The sequence below is a fragment of the Carassius gibelio genome, chromosome B16 (assembly GCF_023724105.1).
Source record: "Carassius gibelio isolate Cgi1373 ecotype wild population from Czech Republic chromosome B16, carGib1.2-hapl.c, whole genome shotgun sequence".
NCBI lineage: Eukaryota > Metazoa > Chordata > Actinopteri > Cypriniformes > Cyprinidae > Carassius > Carassius gibelio.
The window spans coordinates 27,166,532-27,184,534 of NC_068411.1; the positions used below are offsets into that span (position 1 = coordinate 27,166,532).

General features: G+C 38.7%; 2 protein-coding genes and 1 long non-coding RNA gene across 14 annotated transcripts in view; 1 reads left to right on the top strand and 2 right to left on the bottom strand.

Annotated features, from left to right (window-relative positions):
• Positions 1–727: 727 nt before the first annotated feature.
• Positions 728–3,737, top strand: LOC127974520 (uroplakin-1a-like). The gene is made up of 6 exons (XM_052577855.1): positions 728–977; positions 1,118–1,318; positions 1,455–1,529; positions 1,663–1,770; positions 2,538–2,711; positions 3,146–3,737. The coding sequence occupies exons 1-6, from the start codon at positions 915–917 to the stop codon at positions 3,248–3,250; spliced, it is 726 nt and encodes a 241-aa protein (XP_052433815.1). The 5' UTR covers positions 728–914; the 3' UTR covers positions 3,251–3,737.
• LOC127974521 (uncharacterized) lies at positions 1,163–2,048 on the bottom strand. The gene is made up of 3 exons (XR_008157307.1): positions 1,749–2,048; positions 1,458–1,556; positions 1,163–1,288 (listed from the first exon to the last, which is right to left on the bottom strand). It is a non-coding gene; the product is annotated as an uncharacterized LOC127974521 (long non-coding RNA).
• A 3,808-nt stretch (positions 3,738–7,545) lies between the features above and the next one.
• The window catches only part of LOC127974638 (rho GTPase-activating protein 33), a 49,324-nt gene continuing 38,866 nt past the window's right edge, over positions 7,546–18,003 (bottom strand). For 10 of the 12 annotated variants that reach the window (XM_052578055.1, XM_052578054.1, XM_052578045.1 and 7 more), the window contains 8 exons: positions 17,830–17,937; positions 17,031–17,176; positions 13,630–13,786; positions 13,342–13,481; positions 13,161–13,235; positions 11,677–12,428; positions 11,363–11,543; positions 7,546–11,088 (listed from right to left, as the gene is read on the bottom strand). In XM_052578055.1, the coding sequence (XP_052434015.1) occupies positions 8,360–11,088; positions 11,363–11,543; positions 11,677–12,428; positions 13,161–13,235; positions 13,342–13,481; positions 13,630–13,786; positions 17,031–17,176; positions 17,830–17,937 (4,288 nt within the window). In that variant the 3' untranslated portion in view covers positions 7,546–8,359. The remainder of the gene's footprint in view (positions 11,089–11,362; positions 11,544–11,676; positions 12,429–13,160; positions 13,236–13,341; positions 13,482–13,629; positions 13,787–17,030; positions 17,177–17,829; positions 17,938–18,003) is intronic. The other 2 variants (XM_052578046.1, XM_052578052.1) reach the window with 1 other exon arrangement.

The following is an 18,003-nucleotide window of genomic DNA, read 5'->3' on the forward strand; positions in this document are numbered from 1 at the left end:
TATAAGTGTTCTGGGTATAGGAGTGGCAGCTGTCACCGTTTTCTTTAATGTACACTACTAGATTCATTTCACAATAATTTCAATAAAATGTCACATGGAATAACTTAAAGTACTTGGAAGTGAAAACACAGGGAGTGAAGTCGCCCATCCCATCTCATGCGGCCTGTATAACCAAACCAAAAAAACAAACAAACAAAAAAAACCCCTATGACAAACAGGTTTGACGTCATTAAAAGTGTCCACAAAAGTAAATGAACGGAATACAAGCAGCTAGAGAGGAAAGCAGGTGCAATCTCAGACTGGAACAGGTGGGCTCCTGAGCAGCTACTGATTTCTATTTGTTTATTTTTCGAGCAGCATTTTTGCTTAGCTTTGCCTTTTTTGGAATTATTATCTTGATTATCTTTTGTAATGTATATATTTTTGATGATATAATCCATAATCAGTGTTAACGAACGTTCCTATCATTAAGATTTGTATTAGTTTAAGCTCTGAAAAAAATATGTTAATGCTTTTTAGTCATTAATACCATAGTATTCTCTTAAGTAAATAGCATGTCATATGAATTTGGAATTGCCATGGTTTTTGATACTTACTGTACCATTGTACATTGAAAATACTTGATTTAATAATTCTAGCTATGCTCAAATACTTTCTAACTAGAAGTAGAACTAAAGTCTAACCAGAAATTGTATTCACCATGATAATTTCCTGATTTTCCCAGTTTTTCAAGAGAACTCAATTGACAACTTTTTGGCAGCTTTGATCGGTGGTATATTTTTAACCTAACCTCAAGTGACAACAGATCAAGCCGTTACCTTATAAATAAGATTGAGTATCTGGATATTCTGATCATTATTTTATTTTTCTCCAGGAAAGTGTGACGATATCAAACAGAAAAACACACTACAGCCATGGGAGCAGGAGCCGTGACATGTTTGATGTTTGTAGTTGTTGCTCTGAATGCAATCGCTGCTGTAAGTCTGAAACTAAATAATACAAAGATTGTTTATGTGAATTTTGAAATGTCACATATTCCCCATTTTTTTTTAAATCAATAGATATATACACATTAAAAAAGTCGTCACTTACTACTTTATGTATTTTCCCCTTCCAGGCAGCAGGACTGGCGTTATTCGCAGTGGCCATTTGGGTAGCAGTGGACGGGTATAAACTCTACCCCATATCTGGTGTGTCGGGAAAAGATGACATCTTTGCTGCGGCCTGGATTGCCATTTTTACAGGCTTTGCCTTCTTCCTCACATGCATCTTTGGCATCTTTGCTGCCCTGAAAAGGAGCCGTGCACTCATGCTGGTGGTAGGTTTTCATAGAATACAACGTCATATCTCATATCTTACATGAAATCACTATTATTCAATATTACCTTTAGCAAGACAATCAAATTTAGGTTTAAAATAAATAATTACTTTCATCAACTGTCATCCTTCTACAGTACCTTATCATAATGTTCATCATCTTTCTGTTTGAATGCGCATCTGCCATCACAGCAGCAACCAACCGGGATTATGTGAGTACAGTAACCAGCCTCTCTGTACTGTAAAAGTAAAACAGAATGACAAATCCAGTCGTGGCCCATTCCTGCTATCTCTTTCAAAAATGTTATTTTCTTCATTTTTTAAATCCTCTCTCCTTTATTGTAGCTGGTTGGGAACAGTAACTTTGTAAAGAAACAAATGCTGCAATATTATGGCCAAGACAGCACACATGGAAAGCAGATTACACAGACCTGGAACAGAGTGATGGAACAGGTAAGATGAACGCCAATGATGACCTCTTGGCTTTTATCGAACACAACTGGCTTACACCTGTCCAAGGATTGTGGCTAAAATGTAAGATATACAATTGCATAATATTAGGAAAAAAAAAAATTAATTTTCAACTTGACACAACATGCTTTCCTGTTTCTTTGTGAGAGTGAAAGTTTGTCCTCACATAAACCGCTGAGAATAGAGAGATCTTCTTGATGGGTTCCTGTTTTATAAATAGTAGGGCTTGAGATTTAAGTGATTTTTTACCATATAATGGGTGCTGAGGGAATTAGGATTGTTTTTAACCATTATATATATATATATATATATATATATATATATATATATATATATATATATATATAAATTTTTTAACTGTATTATGTAGTTTTTTTTTGTTTGTTTTTTTTACTTTTTTTTATTTATTTTGTTTCCTAACATAATTATATATATATATATATATATATATATATATATATATATATATATATATATATATATATATAATTGTTAGGAAACAAAATAAATAAATAAAAAAAAGTAAAAAAAACAAACAAACTACATACTACAGTTAAATAATTTACTATACTATTACTATACTATTTACAAGTTAATTGTTGTAAATATTATAGCGATTTATGACAAACCAAGCAAGCAACAATCTTTTGGTCAACGTGGTGAATTCGTAGATAGATAGATATTATACTGGTATTTTCTCTTCACTTTACTGAGATTGTTTGAATAACTGCACCTTTCTCCTCCACCAGGTGGAGTGCTGTGGAGCAGACAGTCCTGAGGACTGGATGCTGTATAACTCCACCTTGAAACAGATATATCCTACATACAACTGGCCCCTCAGCTGCTGCAAGAGACTGAGCACATTTGAGTTGCAAGATCCAGCAGGCTGCAAGGTTGGCCTGACCAGCACCCTATTCACAAAGGTAACTTAACCTGTAGGTCACCTAATATACAGAAGTCAAGAGAACGCAACAAACTAATTACTTTGAGTTAGTTTTCATAGAACGTTCTTAAATGGTGTTACAAAACATAGTAGGCTGTTCTGATAGGGATTATTCGAATACAAATAATTTTTAAATGCAAATAATTTAATATATAATTTTGAAAGTAAAAAATGTTTTTTCCTTTTTTTTTATTTTCTTATTCACATAAACAATTTGTCATGGCCTAATCAGGTCATGGCAAGATTGATACATTTCTATATAACATGCTTTTTTTCTTCTTTTTTAAAAAAGGTGTACAAATTTCCTGAGGACCACTGTGCAGTAGCACAACTTTTGCTTCACTTTATAGGCCTATGTTACTTCATGGTGCTTTTTTTGTCAATTTAATTATTTGTATTTTATTGATACTTCAGGGTTGCTTCAACTATATTGAATCTGTGTTAAGCCGTTACACCTGGGCTGTGAGCTGGTACGGTTTCTCAGTTCTCATGTTAGTGGTAAGTCTAGATGTCTTCTAAAGTACCTCTATACATTCACACAGGATGAGTTATTGTGTTTAAAACATCTAGATGGAACAAAATGGTCTTCAGACACATCTTCAAAGTTCTAACTACTTGAAGAAGAGAGAGAGAGAGAGAGAAAAAAAACGGTCACCACAAAATGCTGAAAACCAGAATTTACCAGAATTGTGCAACCAAGACGTAGTGTGACGCATGTGTACAAAAATAGCACAGAGGGAATTGAAAAAATCTTCTGATTATTGACATTTAAAGCTAATTTTTAAGTGCATTTATATTAATATTGTTATAAGTATACATTTTTTTTTACAGTTCTATTATATAATAAAAATGTAATTGCACATTACTAAATGTATTCACTATTCTAATGCACTTCTCTCCTACAGTTTTTCACATTAGTGATCGCTATGATCTACTTCATGCAGCTGGAATAACTACGGTCTCCGCATGATACGTCTGCCAACAGCCCAGATGTTTCCACTCTTGCCGTCACAGAACAACAGATGATTGCAGATTGCACATGTATAATTGATATGACAATTTACATCCATTCTTGTATAATTATCATACAATTGTTTTTATGACGTCCTATAATTTGACCTCTAATTAACACAAAAAGAATGTTCCAGGTTTAGTACAAATTAATCTTGAACAAAAGCATTTTTGTTAGAATTTACAAATAGTGATTATCATCTCAGTATGTTAAGGAAACATTTACTTGACTAGGTAACTTGAAGTATAGCTTTCATATTACGTTTTATTATGGATGTTTTTTGTTTTGTTTTTTGGGGTCATTTTTCATTTTTATTAACAATAAAGATCAAATAGGTTCTTTGATTGTATGATTTTTTTTTATGCCTCAGTCTACACTTGTATTTCTTCTTACATGAATATTTAATATAAAATTTGCTGCAAATTGTCTTAATATCAATGAACAGGACATTTGTTTTGTAAGATCCTTTGCTGCACATTTGTATTTAAAACTTACTTAACAATGTTTCTGTTTATCAAATAGACATGTGACTGTGCTGATGACTCTTCACGTGTCACTCACTGACCGCTGATGAAAAAATAAATAAATAAATGAAAAAACCTGTGGCAGGCTGCATGGTGGTACAAGCCCTGGGAAATAAACAATCTTTAAGAAAGCGAGAATGAAAAAGAGAACAAACCCCTGGCAGCTCCAGTCCCTGAACCACCCAAACAGTTACAGCTCAGGCTAATTATCTAATGGCAATAGAGTTTGTACATGCAGAGAACAGAGAAAGACAAGTTAGCTTGTGTATGTCTGCCTTAATTTATACTCAACTGGGAGTGTCTCCTGATACTCAGAAATAGACTGGTTTTGCAGGATACCCAGCTAGGAAAGACCTCAATTTCTCTCATATTACTGTTTACACGCACAAAATAAAAAGACTCCCATCTCAGAGGGTGGAGACTGCAGCGCTGCAAGCCCTGTGATTTAAAATCATCTCAAAATAACAAAACTTAGAAGAAATACTTCAATAGCAAATGCAAAATTTTTATCTCAGGACATTAGTCTAGGTTTGCCTCATCAACAGGAAGATTGTTTAATTAAGTAAATGTCATCACAATGCTACTTAGCAAGTTAATTATTTTTTAAACGCTGCAATTTGTATAATGAGCTATGAAAAATATTCATTTTTTAAACTTCCTGCATTCCAAGGAGATTTCCTGTAATACTTTAATAATGCCCATCATTAAGCTACCTCGTCTGACCGGTGTACAAAAATATAATGTAAAAAAATAATCACCAAACTACAGGTTTCGTCAATGACGGTGTCCAAGGTTTTAATTCACATATTTGAAAATATTACAAAATAGGATGAACTGCCTTTCGCCAAGTGCAAAAGGCCGAAAGGGAGATTGTGGGACATGTACAGTATTGTTCAAAATAATAGCAGTACAATGTGACTAACCAGAATAATCAAGGTTTTTAGTATATTTTTTATTGCTACGTGGCAAACAAGTTACCAGTAGGTTCAGTAGCTTGTCAGAAAACAAACAAGACCCAGCATTCATGTATTGCACGCTCTTAAGGCTGTGCAATTGGGCAATTAGTTGAAAGGGGTGTGTTCAAAAAAATAGCAGTGTCTACCTTTGACTGTACAAACTCAAAACTATTTTGTACAAACATTTTTTTTTTTTCTGGGATTTAGCAATCCTGTGAATCACTAAACTAATATTTAGTTGTATGACCACAGTTTTTTAAAACTGCTTGACATCTGTGTGGCATGGAGTCAACCAACTTGTGGCACCTCTCAGCTGTTATTCCACTCCATGATTCTTTAACAACATTCCACAATTCATTCACATTTCTTGGTTTTGCTTCAGAAACAGCATTTTTGATATCACCCCACAAGTCTCAATTGGATTAAGGTCTGGAGATTGGGCTGGCCACTCCATAACATTAATTTTGTTGGTTTGGAACCAAGACTTTGCCCGTTTACTAGTGTGTTTTGGGTCATTGTCTTGTTGAAACAACCATTTCAAGGGCATGTCCTCTTCAGCATAGGGCAACATGACCTCTTCAAGTATTTTAACATATGCAAACTGATCCATGATCCCTGGTATGCGATAAATAGGCCCAACACCATAGTAGGAGAAACATGCCCATATCATGATGCTTGCACCTAGTCTTCACTGTGTACTGTGGCTTGAATTCAGAGTTTGGGGGTCGTCTCACAAACTGCCTGTGGCCCTTGGACCCAAAAAGAACAATTTTACTCTCATCAGTCCACAAAATGTTCCTCCATTTCTCTTTAGGCCAGTTGATGTGTTCTTTGGCAAATTGTAACCTCTTCTGCACATGCCTTTTTTTTAACAGAGGGACTTTGCGGGGGATTCTTGAAAATAGATTAGCTTCACACAGACGTCTTCTAACTGTCACAGTACTTACAGGTAACTCCAGACTGTCTTTGATCATCCTGGAGGTGATCATTGGCTGAGCCTTTGCCATTCTGGTTATTCTTCTATCCATTTTGATGGTTGTCTTCCGTTTTCTTCCACGTCTCTCTGGTTTTGCTTTCCATTTTAAGGCATTGGAGATCATTTTAGCTGAACAGCCTATCATTTTTTGCACCTCTTTATAGGTTTTCCCCTCTCTAATCAACTTTTTAATCAAAGTACGCTGTTCTTCTGAACAATGTCTTGAACGACCCATTTTCCTCACCTTTCAAATGCATGTTCAACAAGTGTTGGCTTCATCCTTAAATAGGGCCCACCTGATTCACACCTGTTTCTTCACAAAATTGATGACCTCAGTGATTGAATGCCACACTGCTATTTTTTTGAACACACCCCTTTCAACTAATTCAACTAATTGCCCAATTGCACAGCCTTAAGAGCGTGCATATCATGAATGCTGGGTCTCATTTGTTTTCTGAGAATCTACTGAACCTACTGGTAACTTGTTTGCCACGTAGCAATAAAAAAATATACGAAAAACCTTGATTATTCCGGTTAGTCACATTGTACTGCTATTATTTTGAACAATACTGTATATACCTTCAAAGCCACATGCATGACCTCTCTCACTGAAACATACACACTCACAGGTCTGCTAACATACATAGGTAGCATTAATATTTAGTGTTTTTCAGGAACATATTCCCCTTGGTTATTCACTGCATAGATATGTATTAAAACAACAGAGATAACAGACATGCGAACACACAGAGTCATACTCATTCATACACACTCTTTTTTTTTTTTACTTAATAGTGTGGAACTTTGGGAAAATGTTAATAGGGGTAACTGGGCTAGGGACAGGGTTTGTATCTAGCTCTTCAATATTTGCTTTCATAATGAAGGATTATTTAAAAGATGTTTAGTTCTTTAAGAGAAGGCACCAATTACTAAACAAATTTTAGAGATTCCATCTCTGGTCAATTTTGGAAGAAGATCCAGGACATTTTTAATGACCTGAAAGATACTAGAGTAAAAAACACTGGAACATTACGAAGCCCCGGAAAGAGGTATCTGAAAAAAATGACTTTTAAATTGATAAAGTCATCCGAGAGGAATTTTCAGAGTTTTGTGGTGAATGGTACCAGGTATTCAGTGTTGCTATGTTGTGATTCCTCCTTCACAGAAACCCAGGGATGTCTGGGAGTGACACACTGTGACATGACCTACCTGAAATACTTGCTTTGGATTAGAACGCTAATATTGATACACAAATCATCTGACACAATATTTGAGAATGAGCAGAAAACAGTACCACACAGAAGTATGTGCATTCAATTACACACCCTCTCCAAAAAAAAAAAATCTGCAATTACAGTTACTTTATATGTGCTTAATGTCAGACACTCTGCGAATGACACATTAATTCACTCACAAATTCACACAGACTAAAGAAATAATAATAAAAAAAAATCCTAAACCTCACATTCTTTGAAACGAATTCAAGAAATACAAAATAAAACTTTCACAATAACTCGTTCCAATGAAAACTTACAATAACTTAGGGAAAAAAATTTAAAATGGAAATACTAAAACATTTTTGCCAAAAAAATTAAGATAGCTAGCCATACTCAAAGTTTCATATAACCACCAGCACTTGGGGTCATTTATATCGTACTTTGTGGAGGAAGAAAGACATATCAAGCTTGTGCCCCTGTACAGCATGACTTAGTGTCAAAAAGAACCTAAAACCAAACAAAACCCAAAGCAGAAAAACAAAAATTAGCCACTGAGCAACGTCCTGTCAGAGTAATAGCAGCTATGTACCTCTCTGACTCCCTCTGCTGGACAGCACAGTGTGTTCTGGAATGTTTTCATATCTAAGCCACTTTATGGTTCACTTCTTTAATCCTTTCTGCTTCAAGTCTTATTCTCGTATACTTTTTCCACTCCAATACACACACTAATTGAAGGACAGAAATGGGGTCTCTCTGAGACAGAAAGACTAGTAAGCACATACCACACTTAACTTTGTTTCTGTATATTCAGTCTCCCTTTGAGGAGGTTAACACAATTAGTTTCACAACATGTTAACTTGTACAGGAAACAAAAGTCTAGTGCTTATAACCAGTCTACATCATATCCTCTAAACACACAGGATTTTTGTGGCAGTTGTGCTCTTTAGCAGTAACTACGGGTCTGGCCCTCAGTTTGGATGGTCCAGTTGGGGCCCGGCAGGCTTCCCTGCCGGTTTAAGCCTCTCTGGTTCCGCAACCCTGGAGGCCGAAGAGAAGGATCCACGACAACATCTCGCCGTGGTGTGTTGGGATACTGGGGAAGCACTGGCCCTGACTGGTATGGGTACTGGTTAAACTGATTGGCCACTGTCTGAGGCCCATATACTCTTGTCGATCCAAGCGCTAAGTTTGAGAAGGCCACTGTAGGTGGAGTGCATGTGTGGGAAGAGTCTGGGAGGCCTTGAGGGCCCCAATTGGGGTATGGGGGGTCCTGATAATATGGTCTTGGGGGATAAGGGTTAGCAGTTGTGCTTTCTCCCTGGGCGCTTGGGATAAAGTCTTGGCTTCTGTAAAACTTAAGGACTTGGTTGCCAGATGGCATGACGTCAAAAGCTTGTCTGTACTGGCCTCCGGAAGATCTCCGCAAGGGGTCTTGACGTTGGAAAGGTCCTGATCCCTCTCTAGGTAGCACCTGACCTTCAAAGCGCCCACGAGAGGGTCCTGGAGTGTAGATATTATATGCAGGTGGAGGTTGTTGCTGCTGCTGACTAGGATAGGGATTTGGAGGGTGCTCAATGTGCGGAGAAGTGGATGAAGAGGATGGCACAGAAAGACCCTCCCTTTCATCCTCTGCAAGCTTTTCAATAAGCAAGGAGGCAATTTCCTTCCCAGTCAGGACATGAGCAGGCTCCGAGCTAGTACTTTGGGGATCTGAGCGACTGCGGAAATGCATGGCATTGGAGGCACTCGGTGCTATATTGATCACTTTGGAATCTGAGGACACATCATTCTGGTTAGGGTTGTCGAAAGCAGCCGTGTGACTTTCTTGCTCTGAATGCTTCTGTTTGTCATCCAGTGGTGACTTGGAAAGTGGTTCCAGTGTCTCAGATGTTTGGTGATTATTTTCGTCGAGGTCTGTGGTGGCCCAGCCCTTTGAATTAACACCAGGTCCTGGTGGGTTTGTGAAAGGGTAGTTGACGTAAATGTGTTCAGGCTGATCTTTTGAGATTCCTTGCACTGGTGAGGCCTGAGATGGGTTCAATACAGCATGCGGATTCAGTGGCAAGTCTTCCGGTCTGGAAGCCTCAAAGTACCGGTAACATACCTTCCCATTTTCAAAGTAGGGATGAAGCTGGGAGGCTGCGTGGTCTGCAGAAGGGGAACGCTGGGGGCGATGCACGCTACGTTGGTGCACAGACAGAGGCACCATGCCAGCAGCGGAGCCCACTCCAACGGATGTGTGTATGGGATACACTTCACTGCGGGGCAACCTGACAGATGACGATGTCTGACGCTGGGGACGGGGTTGGGGAGGATGTCCTGATGATCCATCCTGAGAGCGATGGTGAGAATGAGAATGGGAAAAGGAGAAAGAGTGAGAATGTGTTGCGGCCCAAACTCGTGTTGCCTCAGATGACCAAAGCTGGGGAGCCCTTCCGCTCCCAGGTCCTTGGTGGTTGTAGGGAGGGGGGTAACCTCTGGAAATAGGCCTTTGATTGGCTGGATCAGTGAGACGGAGGTTTCCCTCCAGATCTAACTTCATATTTTGATAGCTGTGGCGTGCATAGCTGGGTGGCACTTGTGGATGCTCAGGTGCACCTATTTCATAGTAGAAGTTCTCCATCTTGGAAGGGTCTTCGGAGGAGGGGACAACCGGTCTGACGGATGTGGACTGGGCCTGTTGCTGTTGTATGGGAAGGTGTGCAACCTGAGCAGCTTGGCTGGCCATCCTGGCTGCATGATAGCGAGACAGCATGTCAGAGGTACTGCTGATACGCTCAGAGTACGCTCTGGAAAGTGGTGTGTTCCCTTGTGGAGTCCCCGCCAAGCGTCGAATGCGAGTGGGATCCAAGGAGCGACGCATGTCATCATGCCGATCAGTCTGAGAGAGTGGAGCCCTCAAGGGAGCAAGATCAGGCGGCTTGGGTGGCACTTTAGGGCGAGTGGGCTGGAAGGCTCGTACATGGGCCAGTGGAGAGCTCTCTGATTTAGAATGGAGAAGCTGAGTGTGTGGTTGGGCTGGGGGCTTGGACTGGCCGCTGGATTTCTCCTGCTGAAGCTGTGGAGCAGAAAACTGTCTTCCATAAGCTGGGGGTTTTCTTTGAGAAGGGATGGTTTCACTGGAAGAGGGTGGGCTGGATTTTGAGGGCTGTGCCAGAGTGGTTGGTTCTTCATTTCTGTAAATGGGGCTTGGTGTTCGCTCATTGTCTTCAGAGGAACTGGCAGCTGACAACTCAGAATTGGATGTCCCAGAGTCAGAGACTGAGCTGTCAGAAGAGAGTGTCCCAGTGTCTCGCCCAGGTGGTGACCTTGACTCTGTACCATGTGATTTGTCTGCAGGCTTTTCAGTAACAGTTCCACCCTCATCATCATTATCATTATCATCATCACCCTCAGTCTTCCACACAGACAAGGGGCGTACCGTGGAATAAATCTGATTAGGATCAGAAGATAGCAGAGTACCTGCATCGGCGGAAAGGGACCTCTGGAAGCGGACATCTGTCTCAGGGGAGGTTCCACTTTGACGGGGGCGGTATGGGGGTGAGGCACCTTGCCGCAGTGCCTTGTTGGCACTTTCAGCAAGAGCCAGAGCCATGAGGCGTGCAGGGTTCTTGGGGGGAGGAGGAGGGGGCTGCTGTGATGGAAGGGGAACACCAGTGGGACCCAAGATACCTGAAAAAAGGTTTGAGAGAGTTAAGAAAGACAAAATAGGCACTTGAACAAATTAACCATTTCTGACATTAAACCAGAGGTTCCCAAACTTGCAGTACATGGAAAAATATTTTTATGATAGAAAGTTATTTTATTGCAAATGTATGGCAATTGAACAAAACATGCATATGTTGGAAAATTACAAATTAAAATTATCACGTTTGCTGACGGGGCAGTGGTGGTCTGAAAAGTTTGGGAACCAACGCATTAGGCCATAATCAGAATGTGTACTCACTAGGACCCTTGATTTTTGCGACGGGGCCCAACTTACTGTTGAGCTCTTGCTGGCAGCTCTCCGTGAGCTGAAAATCACATGATCTCAGTAGCATAGATATCATCTGGGGTGGCTGAGGTGGTCCACTATTTGGAAGTCCAGGTTGCAATTCTCCAGCTCGTCCACCAATCATTTCCAGAACCTTAAAGTAGTTAAAATGATTTACTTGTATTTCTCTGCAGACTAAACAGGGATAGATTTTATTTTAAAAGGCCATATGTTGTTTGTGCCCCTACCAAAAAAAGAAAAGAAAAAAGTGTTATGCTCAAATTCACCTTGGCAGGTACACTGATGGCGATCGGATCAGAGATGTCCATAGGGGGGGATTTAGGTGCTTTAGGTGAAAGTGCATGAACCACTTTACGTGTAAAGGAACGCCTCTCTTGAGGGGGCTGAGATGGGGGCACAGAGGTTGCTGGAGCTGGTGTCTGGCTATGGGATGGGCTTAGGTTCGATTCGCCCTGCTGAGCTGTGCTTGTGGGAGCATTAGTGACTGCAGATGGCCTGTGCTGACAGAACACTTGCTGAGGTGGAGCTGCTGCAGCCAGGATCAAACTACGACGGGCTGCAGCCTCTGATTGATTGAGAACGGAGTCTGGATCTTCTGTTATTGAGCGCTGGCTACCAGTCCGGGTGTGGGCTTGATGGCTCAGACAGCGGTAGGGAGGGGGTGCGGCCGCAGGAGGAGACTCCCTGCCACTAGGATCGACAGCGGTGCTCCCCAACCCTATTGGCCCATCTTCCAGGAAGGTGGGGCTAAAGTCAATGACATCTTCTGCCATCCATGAGGCAGATGGTTCCTGGGAAAAATCCGGCAACATGTACACGCCCTCCTCATCCTCTTCATCTTCATTTTCCTCCTCATCAGCATCATGGGTTTCTTCAGGCAGCAGGCTGTCATAAGAGCGGCTTGAATGGATTCTAGATGGGGAGCGCTGGGGAAGGAGCTGTGGATCAACAGAGACAGCCAGCGAGAGACCATCACTGCTGGAGCGCGGCCTTCGTAAGCGTTGTATCTTTCCCTGACCTGAGAAGAAAACAGAGCATCACACAAGACTCTTAAATTCTATAATAAAAAAATGTCTATTGCCAATTTTATTATATATACAAATACTTAAAAGTTTGAAGTCAGTAAGAATTTTTTTATATTTTAAAAAGTCTATTACTTAATAAGGCTGCATTTATTTGACCAATAAATACAGTAAAATTGCAATTAAAAAATATATATATATTTTTTTTATTTTAATATATTTTAAAATGTAATTTATTCCTGTGATGGCAATGCTGAATTTTCAGCAGCAATTACTCCTGTTTTCAGTGTCACATGATCCTTCACATTATCATTCTAATATGCAGATTTGATGCTAAAATGAAACATTTATTTTTATTAAAAATATTGAAAACAGTTGTGTGGTATCCAAAATTATTTTTGAGGTGGCAAGAATCTTTGATGAGTGGAAAGTTCAATTAAAGGGCATTTGTGAAACAGAAATATTTACTGTCAGTTTTAATCAATTTAATGCATCCTTGCTAAATAAAATATAGATTTCTTTCAAAAGAAATCTTACCGACAGCAAATCTTTGATCAGTACGCATAAACGATTTTATAACTGTACAATAATAATGAAAAAGTATTAGCTATATTTTTACACTTACATTTTTACAAGTATTTTTTCCACATGTTAGAGTCCTAATCTATTAGGTCTTAAATCTTATCACATTGCTCCCTGATATTACCAAATGTCATTCATACTCATACCTGCTCCACTGTGTTGAGATGACAAGGACTCTTCACTCTTCGCTGACCTGAGTGTCACACTGTCCACCCTGCAACCTAAAGCACACATACAGCTCTAAAAACTGAGCCATTTTCACATCAGCATTCAGATCTATTTAGAATGAAGTACGGTCTAAACAAATGGATGAGATATATTTTATACCTGCATGGGAGGTAGCAGGCTGGAACAAAGAGGTAACCCTACTGGGTTTGCGTTGCCCTGCCGCTGTAGGTTTCCCTATGGCAAAAAACGTCTTCCAGCTCCCACCTGCCGACTTCCGGACCTTCATCCCTCTTTTCCTTCTAAAAAAAAAAAAATCTACTTTAGCACAAACGCTTTAATTTATATTTATAGTAATAACTCATGAATGAAAACATCATGAATCAAAAGAATTTAATCCGTAGTTCAACTATTCCTTCAAAAGTCATTGATTTGTTCAAAGAAACCCACTTGTCGGCAGGCAGGTCCAGTACAGTGTGAAACTGGCTGGTAGCGTGGTGAGGAGACCCTTGAAGGAGAAGCGGAGCTTGTGTGCGAGCCTGCGCCTCCTCTAAAGACAGAAGCCTGGTGGACACAAACGACTTGGGTCTGGTCAGAGACTGTCGTGCTGTGGAGTCAGAAAGAGGCAAACCAAAAAATAAAAAGTCAGATTCAGATCCATTAAGCCAAAGCACAAAAGCGAGTAAATGCAATACTGCAGCGAAGAAAACAGCGATTGACAACGAACAGGATTCAACATGATACAATGCAAACATAAAGACACCTAAACATCAACAAAAAACATCAGCTCCTCCAAAGCTACAGTAGTCGATACAGCTCTACTGCAAAAAGTTTTGTAGAAGAAATATATGGGCTGGCCAACAGACTGGAAGTTCACATAAACATAAGTGGTTGAGGCCAAAAACGAACACTATGCAAGTAAACAAATGCACATGCTTTGCAATACTGAGTCAGGTAATGCACATTTTAGTGTGTCTTTTGAGAATTCAGTCCATAATAATACATGCATTATGATTTGTAATTGAGCTTGCATATCTAGGAACGCTTGTACTTTGTACTTGCGTAGAGCTTTTTTTGGGCCTCAGCAAGACTGTAAAGTCTGGGACATCAGATGAGTAGAGAAATAAATTGAATACAAAGCCTGCAAAAGTATAATGCTTTTGCATTTTAAGAAAGATTGTAACGCTTGTGCATAACATTTAAAAGCTGATTGCTCAAGAGCAATATTTGGGGTTAATTTGTAGAAAAAATCTATGATTAACAGAAAAACATAAGCTGACATACAGAAAAAACTAAAATACACTTTACCTGCTGTTAGTCTCACAGTGTAGTCCACAAATAGACACTATATAGCTCAGATTTTTACTTTAACATCCATCCCATTTACCCATGTTACCTAATGATTTTCCTCAATGTCCTACTTAAGAAAACAAATTTATATAGATGAAAAGATCAATTCATATGAACCATAAACATTTAGCCTAATATTAATACTTTCTCTCATACAAAAAAAGTAATTTAAGAAGAGATTAATAAATGTCAACAAAAGTATTTATTGCCTTATATAGTATCCACCTGTATACAGTTCTAACATGTCATTTACATAGGCAAAAGATGTCTTTATAGCTCTCCTTGATAAAAACAGCTCTCAAAATAGTCCATCCATGTGGAAAATGACATAGCTAAATGACATATAAAGCAAATGGTTATAAAGTTTGGGCTTGGTAAGATTTTTGAAAGAACTCTTGGTCACCAAGACTGCATTTACTGGCTCAAATATACAGTTCAAACAGTGCAACTGTGATATATTGTTTCTATTTTAGTACATTTTTAAATAACATTTATTCCTGTGATGCAAAGCTGAATTTTTAGCATCATTATTTCAGTTTCCAGGGTCACAAGATCCTTCAGAAATCATTGCTGATTAACAGCACAAGAAACATGTCATATTATCAATGTGGAAAAAGTTTTTAGAAAAAAAAAAAAAAACAAGACAGAATTTATATGACATGGCAATCCTATGCAAATGTAAATTATAAATGTTGTTGCTGTCACTTTTGATCACTTTAGTGTGTCCTTGAATAAAAGTATTACTGTAATTTCTTAAAAAAAAAAAAAAAAAAATCTTACTGAGCCCAAACTCTTGCGTAAACATCCATCCATCTATTCATGAATGTAAACAGTACAAGTATCTTTTTGATCCCTGCTTGAAAAAAAAAAAAGATTCGCATGGTTTCTAGCAGGTCAATTCTGGTCATTGGCTGGTTTAGATGGTTGATCAGCTGGTCAAACAACTGATGACCCTGGTTTTGACCTGGTAGACCTTGGAATAGCAACAAACCAGATACCATATTCCAAGCTGAGCCATTCACAGTGAATTCACACCTGAGTTTTCTAATGGATGTCTATGTACAAAGTATTACTGATTTTTCAAAAAACAATACATGGGAGTTTTTAACTCAGCAATATGTACTGTCTGTATGGCCCTTCAAGCTGGCTTGACCAGGTTTGTCCTGGAAGAACAGATTGTGATTTGAGAGTCCACTGTAGAGGGTCAGTCTGGATCTCAAATTACAGAGAAGCGTCGTAGCTCTGGGTCCAGATAAGAGGGGTCAATCAAACAGGACTCCCCCCTTGCCTCCTGAAGACTAACCAGGCGTGTTCGGGGCTGGCGTGAGATCTTGTGCTCCGCCCCTCTTGTCACTATGGAAACACACAGCTCGCTCTCAGTAAGCCTCACTTACACATGGGTGAGGCCATTGTAAACATGTCCCATTGTGCTGTGTTAGCCAAGCTCATCACAAGAGACTAACCTGAAAATAACTGGGCTAGGAGACATATTAAATATTTATCATTTATTTCAAATAATTCTAAACGAAATTAATTTAACCTCACCTCCATCGTATTGCAATGTGCAATATTATAGATATTTTAATAAGGTTTCTAAATTTAAAACTCACTAAATTGCAACAGAGTTTAGAAGTGTTTTGATCACTTTTGATAAAAAAAAAAAAAAAAAAAAAACTGCTTTGGAGTTATTCACAGAAGTCCCCATGTGGCATTTTACATAACTTAAAATGCTTTAATAAAACATATTCAAGTAAACATTTTGATGGATACAAATAAAAAAAGATTAACTGTTGATTATTTTAGTTTATTTTGTGCAAAACATGCCTTGATAATTTCAACTAGATTTCTTTTTTTTTTTTAACTAGATTTTTTTCTTTCTTTTTTATTTATACAGTATGAGTTGACATGGCAGCAGTGTCGGTTTGGCTGAAATGGTTCTTCATTGTGCAAAAAACATGGCTATCTAAAGTGTAAATATCAGCAAAAATATAATAAAATTAAAAATATTATAATTGCATTGCAAAACAGTGTAATAATTTAACTATATCTCCCAGCCCTAATATATAAAAGTTGTTGATTATTATAGGTATTTCATGTTGTACCTTAAGGGATGAAAAAGAAAATAGAGAAGTGCACAGGCCTTGTTGTAGGAGTCACGTATCACTGTTAAATATGAAAACAAGAACAGCTGCATCTCAGAAGGGAAGAAAACACTGGAGAAATTAAGGCCTGGAAGTTGCATCAGATATCACTTTAAACCAAAAAATGGCTAGGGAAGTTATTAAAACACATTCTCTATTCTACTGTATCGGTTTACCAGACAGCTCTGTTCCAATATATTGTGTATTGCCTGCATAAGCAGCATCAGAGTTTGTCACTGAGCTTGTCACATTACAGAATTGGTTTCTTCTTGAAGGATACGACATTGATGTCAAAAAAAAGAAAAAAGTACTGTATCTTTGAAGGCAGCATCATTAAAATGCCTACTTTTTGGAACATACCTGCAGTAAAACGGCCAACAGAAGTGAAGGAGTCACTGAACAGTACTTCCACATTGCTGAGCAGAAACTCCACGACCACGGACTGGATGCGCACTTCTTTAAATGGATCAGCACCGCTTAAGCCCACTGCTTCAATTTCTTTGGATCTGAAACAAAACAGCAGATTCTGCTTCATAATCATGTGTTTTCATTTGAACCCCGAGCCTGTACCAGTAAAACCCACAACAAAAATGCTTATTAATCTGCACTGAAAACATCAATGATGGCAGAATATAAGTCTCGTACAAGTGTTTTCATCAGTAAAAAAAATACTGATATTTTGGTCTCTTGATAATCAATGATCATTCATATCACTTTCTCTGATATGACCAAAAAGTGAAAATTCTGTTATCATTTACTCACCCTCAAGTTTTTCCAAACCTGTACGAGTTTCCTCCATTAGCTGAGCACAAAAGAAGATCTTTTAAAGAATCTTAGTAACCAAAGAGTTAACTGTAGACTTCCATACTATGGAAAAAACTCAATGGCTACCGTCAACTGATTGGTTACCAACACTTTTCAAAATATCTTCTTTTGGAAAAACTTGAGGATGAGTAAATGATGACAGAATGTTCATCTGGTGTCTCCAATATCAACCTGATCAGGCTGATGGTGATATATAAAAAAAATTAAATGTACAAAATAAAATAACAAATGGAAATATACACCTCAATATTGTTAACACTGGCTGAAATGGATATTATCAGCACACTGTGCGTCACCAACATCTATGTAGTTAAAATGCCATGTTAAGGGTTACCTGAGCAGGTTGGGGGCCCAGACAATGGCCAGATTCTTTATGTGCATGTTCGTCTCTCCACTGCAGGTGGCCAAATGAGCCAGGTGTTTGATGAGGTACTCCAAAGTGCTGAGACAAACACAAAGAGATCACTTATTGTCAGAAATCACTGCTCTTTCTCTCACACCTTCAATG

Coding starts and splice junctions, on each gene's coding strand:
- LOC127974520 (XM_052577855.1), top strand. CDS start 915: ATGGGAGCAGGAGCCGTGACATGTTTGATGTTTGTAGTTGTTGCTCTG. Junction 1,771..2,537: donor GGAACAGAGTGATGGAACAG/GTAAGATGAACG, acceptor CTCCTCCACCAG/GTGGAGTGCTGTGGAGCAGA. Junction 2,712..3,145: donor CCAGCACCCTATTCACAAAG/GTAACTTAACCT, acceptor TTGATACTTCAG/GGTTGCTTCAACTATATTGA.